Here is a 5,999-nt window from a genome sequence, read left to right on the forward strand (position 1 = left end):
TAAAAACCGTTTTTAATGATATCTTTAGATTTTCCCTAAATATTTTTATTCATTAATTTCCTTTGTAAATTATAAAATCAATGCTCGGAACAAGTTTCAAGGAAAAAGCAAATGATGAGAAACTAAAAAGTCTCTTTTGTTTAACCACACAAGTTAAACCGCCTAGGAAACCGTAAAACTTCCAAGTTAATGATAACATTTTCAGAAAAATAAAAAATAAATGAAATTTTACAACTTCTCTCTTTTTCCAAGGTACATCTGCAGATGCCTTTTTTCCACGTGTACAAATCTCCTTATGATGGAAACCGTAAAAATGCAACTTCTTTCAACTTCTCCATCCACTATAAATACCACAACTTCTCTTGCAAGTTCCATCATCTCTTCAAGTTTTCCTCCATCCTTGTTCAAAAAGAAAAACTTCAAAATATTTTTCATCCAAATCTTTCTCCTTTTTTCAAGATTGGATATATTGAGTGATGATTTAATCATCAACATTGCTGCGAGAGTTGCTGCTCATAGCATGTATGACCTTTTCTGGTTCCAAAGAACCAACAGAAGACATACAGCACTTTGTAGGGATCCCCTTGTTTCCAAATCTTCTGGAAATGATTGCATTTATCTGCTCACCGATCTGGACCCAACTCATGAAAAGCTTGACTTCATGAACCGACTATGGGATCATGGTCATATCATGTACTGTATTCTCCGGTGTTCTCAGTAGATGTTGAATGATACTCCCAACTTTGCTACAATAAATTGTTTGTTAAAGAATGTTGAGGCTGCTCCCTCGAATAGTGCTAAATACTTCCACATTTTGATAAAGGCTACTGCTCCGTCTCCTATAGATGAGGAACAACTCTTCAAATATTTCTGGGCCCTTCTGGTGACTAGGCGTATTTCACATTATCGAGTGGATATTTTGGGGGGCACCACTCCTTTCAGATTTCGCTGCACTTGGTATAAGAGGCCCCTGCTAGTAGGCATGATTCGCCGTCAGTTCTGCAATAACTGGCTTTCTTGCCCAGGAGATGGGAGGCCTGGGAATTATCGTGGGTTTCTTCCCACTGATGATGATGAATATGCCTTAACTGACTTCTGCATCCGCTGTCGTGATCTTGACGGAGAAGTTCGATGGCTCATCGAAGTCTGTAGCATCAACCACCAGTGGTAGAGTCTGTTTTCTGATTTCAACTTCAGATTTTCAGCTTCCGGCACTTAGGCTTTTTGGTTTATTTTATTTGCACTTTTATTTTGTAATGGTTAATCTATGCTTTAATCCATTTTGGGACTCTTTATGTAACTTGCCCGTTAGTTGTTACTTTTATCTATTTAATGCCATGTTTTATTTCTTTTTCGAACTACTTTTGTATGATTTTAATATCTTGTAGCATCGGTTTATATTTTTTCAAATACTTCCCGTTTATGCGTAAGATTCTCTTAATATTTTCCATGGTCCTTCCCAACTAGGAGACCATTTTCCCAAGACTCGATTCTTCTTGTCCATTGGCAAAATAACTTTCCACACCAAGTTCCCTTGAGCGAATAACTTTGATTTCACTTTTTTTGTTATAAGCCTTCGTCACCCTTTCTTTCTGTTTTGTGAGGACTTCTAATGTCATTAACCTTTCTTCATCTAGATCAACCAACTCATCTAAAATCATATTCCAATAGTGATTTGTTGGAATTTCGAATTGTCTTTGGATTCTGGTTGACTGAAGTAAGATTTCGACTGGTAATACAACATCATGACCAAATGCTAATCTAAATGGTGTAGTGTTTGTCGATTCTTTAGGAGACATTCGACATGCCCATAAAGCTTCGCCAAGAACTTCGTGCCAATTCTTACGTTTTCTTTCAGTTTTCCATTTAATAATGAAAATGATGTTCTTATTTGCTGCCTCGACCTGACCATTTGCTTAGGCATAATATGGTGTCGAAGTTAATAATTTAAAACCCGTGTTTTCAGCAAATTTTACCATTTTTCGACCAGTAAACACAGATCCTTGGTCCGTAGTGATAGTTTCTGGAATGCCAAATCTATAAATGATGTAATTCTGAATGAAATTAATAACGTCCTCTTGAGTAACCTCTTTTAAAGGGATCGCCTCTATCCATTTGGTGAAATAGTCTATTCCCACCAAGATGTATTTATGGCCTTTCGATGATTTAGGTTTAATTTCCCCAATTACATCTAAAGCCCAACCTCTGAATGGCCAAGGTTTGACTATCGAATGTAACTCACTTGCTGGCACACGTTGAATCCCACCATGTTTTTGGCACCCTTGGCAACCTTTGGAAAATTCTATGCAATCTTTCAACATGGTTGGCCAATATACGCCTTGTCGAAACAAAAAGCATTTCATTTTGTGGCCTGCTTTGTGCGTTCCACAAGCCCCACTGTGTGTATTCGAAACAGCCAAATATGCCTATGTTTCTCCAAGACATTTAAGTAAAATTCTCTCTGGAGTCTTTTTGAACAACTCGTCGCCTACTATTACGTAGCTCAAGGCTCGATATTTTATTTTTCGACAAGTTGTACCATCTGGGTTTTCTAAATAATTGACTATGGGTTTTCGCTAATCATTGTCAGTTAAATTGTTAATGACCAAAATTTCGACCAAATTCGTACCTTGCGAATATCCTTGAGATGTCTCTATCCCCCCAAGTTTTGTCGTTAACAATCTCTTAGGGAGGGCGTCCATTGAACTACATATATTCTTGACCTCAATTGGTTCCTACATTTGATCTTTTGAGACTTTGTATCCAGAAGGCATTTGGGCTAAATCATTCGCTTCTTAATTCTCTACGCGGGGAATGTGTCGAATTTTGACGTGAGTAAAGCGTTTGAGTAATGCATTAGCTATAGTGTAATACATGATTAGGCTCTCTGTGGCACATTTGTATTCTTTTGTTAATTGTTTCAAAACCAACTCTGAATCACCTTTAATTTCGACACATTTTGCCCCCAGTCCGCGTGTAATCTCTAAACCCGTAATCAAGGCTTCATATTCAGCCTCACAAAACTGATTGATTCGGAATTTATACTTAGTTAGATCATCTTTAGGCAAAATAACCACAATCCCGATCCCAGTGCCATTTTTATGGCTGGATCCATCGAAATACAACTTCCAAGATTGGTTTTCGATTCCCCTTGGTGGAGGTTCTTCGACTGAATGATCAGCAATAAAGTCATCCACAATTTGGCCTTTAACGGATTTCAATGATTGATATGTCAATGAATATTCTGTAAGTGCTAAGGCCCATTTACCAACTCTGCTATGAAAAATTGGTTTTGACAACATGTTCTTAATTATATCAAAATGAGAATAAACATAAACATCAAAAGACTTTATATAATGCTTAAGTTTTGTACATGAGAAATACAAACAAAGACATAACTTTTCACTAGGATGATATCTTGTTTCAGCATCATTTAATACCCTACTAAGATAATAAATGGCTCTTTCTGCGCCATTTTCATCCTCTTGTGCTAACACGCTTCCTATAGTACATTCAGATGTTGCTATGTACAACTTCATTTTTGTACCCTTTAGAAGTGGTGAAAGTATAGGATGATTAATCAAATATGATTTGATTTCTTCAAAAGCCTTTTGGTGTTCTGGTTCCCGTTTGAACACATCTTCTTTCTTCAGACGAAGTAATGGCGATAAAGCTTGTGTTTTGCCACTTAGGTTCGATATAAACACCTTCTGAGAAAGTTGATTTTTCCTAACAAAGACTGCAACTCTTTCTTTGTCGAAGGGGCTTGAGTCTCCATTATTGCCTTGGTTTTGTTTTGATTAATCTCAATTCCTTTCTTGTGGACGACAAAACCTAAAAAATCACCTGCAGAAACACCAATTGCACATTTTAATGGATTCATTTTTAATCCATATTGCCTCATCCTTTCGAATGATCGTCGTAAGTGATCTAAGTGTTTATCTTCTGAAGATGATTTTACCACGATATCATCGATGTAGACTTGCATGAAATCCTCTATGAAGTCATGAAACATCGAATTCATTACTCTTTGGTATGTAGTGCCGACATTTTTTAGATCAAACGGCATTACCAACCACTCATAGCAACCTAATGCTCCTGGGCATCAAAATGCAGTTTTGGAGATATCCTCCTCAACAATAAATATTTGATTATAGCCTGAATAACCCATCAAGCATACTCAAATATTCGAATCCCGCTGTTGAATCTACCAGCATTTCTGCCACAGGCATAGGGTATTCCTCTTTAGGAGTGGTGAGATTTAAATCTCTAAAGTCAATACAAACTCTTATGGTTCCATTTTTCTTTTTAACAGGGACTACGTTTGCTAACCAATCTACATACCTTGCAGTTCTGATGAAACTGCATTTCAAGAGTCTTTCGATCTCTTCTTTAGTCTTTGGTAGAATTTGTGGCGCAAATCTTCTAGGAATCAGCTTCACTGGCTTCTTGTCTGGTCGAATTGGCAGTTTCAACTCCACCATTTCTGGCTTAATCCAAGCATTTCGTTATAATCCCAGGCGAAGCAATCTTTGTATTCCTTCAAAATCTCCACAATTCGATCTTTGAACTCCTTGGGGATTTTGGCACTAACATAAGTTGGTCTTTTGATGGTGCCATCTCTTAAGTCCACCTTTTCGAGGGGATCTTGTGCCCTCATTTTGGTAGTAGATCTCATGGGATCTTCTTCGAAATCCAAAGGTTCATCATCATAAATACAATCTAATTTCTGATTGTCAACGAGGTCATCAGTAGTATCTTCCGTCATAGTTTCGATCACCTCTTCTTGCAGAATTTCGGCCTCTTTAGCCGATTTAAATTTATTTTCGGCCACATAGGCCGTAATATTATCCCAAACACTGGGCTCAGTCATAGATCACTCTTCGATATCATACCCAGTTGGTGAGATTGCATACCTAGGAGATCCTGGAGTGAGGTCGTCAGTCACCTTCTTGTATGCAGAAGCTCTTGTCCTGAGCACATTTTCCTCCTTTACGGGAGTATCTTCATGATCAACAATTATGTAATCATGCTCAACAAATTCTCTCTCCCAAACAAAACCAGATCCTGGTTGAAGTTTCATGGAATACATTTCATCTTCTGATATCGTGTATTTGGGACCAAGAGACATAACCGGAGGAATATTTGCAAGCTATTTCTCAAAGTTCTTCTTGGTAATGTTGTTTGCTTCAGCCAAGAAGTAACTTTGGTCAGCCTCGATGTTCTCTAGCAGACCATCTTCTTTCCATATAGCAATTCTTTGGTGCAAAGTGGAAGGCACTGCCCCCACACCATGGATCCATTCTCTACCCAATAGCACATTGAAGTTCGCCTTGCACGGAACCACCATAAACATGGTTGTTCTGCTTACACTTCCCACTATCAAATCTACTTCGACAGCACCAAAGGAATTCCCAGTCGTCCCTTCATAATTAGTGGAAATCACGTTATGGGGCCTCAAATTGGAATCTAAGAGTCCAATCTTCCCTAAGAAAGATTGGGGTAATAGATTGACAGTAGCGCCGCCATCCACCAGCACCTTATTTACTCCCACACCATTTATCTTGGCTTGGATAAACAGAGGTTTGAGGTGAAGTCTCATCGAGGCATCAGGTCTCTCGAAAACGGCGTGTTGATCTTCGACACAACCATTGTTCATAACATAGTAGCATAATGGCTTCTAAATAGCCATTTCATCGGTGAATTCACTTTCCACTTCATTGACCTTCCGAAGGAACGTTATATTCGACTGGTAGCACTAACACGGCATTGCATACAATATCGAGACTCGGTTCAGACTCAGAAAAGTTTGACGTCATTTCTTCATCCTCCTTTGGGAGGTCTTTTTTTAAAGTTGGAAAAGGATGGAATATCCTCTCAGAAGTTGGTTTTTCTTCTGGCGATGGTACCTACGCCATTGTGTCTTTGTCATGGGGTGTTTACCCTTTTAATTGTTGTTGTAGGCATACCGATTTGAATTCGATGCCTCTTTCTAATGA

General features: G+C 38.3%; 2 protein-coding genes across 2 annotated transcripts; both read right to left on the reverse strand.

Moving 5' to 3' along the window:
* Positions 1–1,463: 1,463 nt before the first annotated feature.
* LOC112419394 (protein NYNRIN-like) lies at positions 1,464–2,321 on the reverse strand. Its single transcript, XM_024777038.1, has 2 exons — positions 1,977–2,321; positions 1,464–1,904 (listed from the first exon to the last, which is right to left on the reverse strand). Exons 1-2 carry the CDS (start codon positions 2,319–2,321, stop codon positions 1,464–1,466), a joined length of 786 nt encoding a protein of 261 aa, XP_024632806.1.
* Positions 2,322–5,152: 2,831 nt separating this feature from the next.
* Positions 5,153–5,659, reverse strand: LOC112419395 (uncharacterized). Its single transcript, XM_024777039.1, has one exon. It carries the CDS (start codon positions 5,657–5,659, stop codon positions 5,153–5,155), a length of 507 nt encoding a protein of 168 aa, XP_024632807.1.
* Between the last annotated feature and the right edge of the window lie 340 nt (positions 5,660–5,999).

This window comes from Medicago truncatula, chromosome 2, assembly GCF_003473485.1.
Source record: "Medicago truncatula cultivar Jemalong A17 chromosome 2, MtrunA17r5.0-ANR, whole genome shotgun sequence".
Classification (NCBI taxonomy): Eukaryota; Viridiplantae; Streptophyta; class Magnoliopsida; order Fabales; family Fabaceae; genus Medicago; species Medicago truncatula.

Bases quoted from the DNA above. Each gene is read 5' to 3' on its own strand.
- LOC112419395 (XM_024777039.1), bottom strand. From the start codon at position 5,659: ATGAACAATGGTTGTGTCGAAGATCAACACGCCGTTTTCGAGAGACCT.
- LOC112419394 (XM_024777038.1), bottom strand. From the start codon at position 2,321: ATGTTGAAAGATTGCATAGAATTTTCCAAAGGTTGCCAAGGGTGCCAA. The intron at 1,905-1,976 runs GTAAAATTTGCT...GCAAATGGTCAG, and splicing joins TGTTTACTGGTCGAAAAATG to GTCGAGGCAGCAAATAAGAA.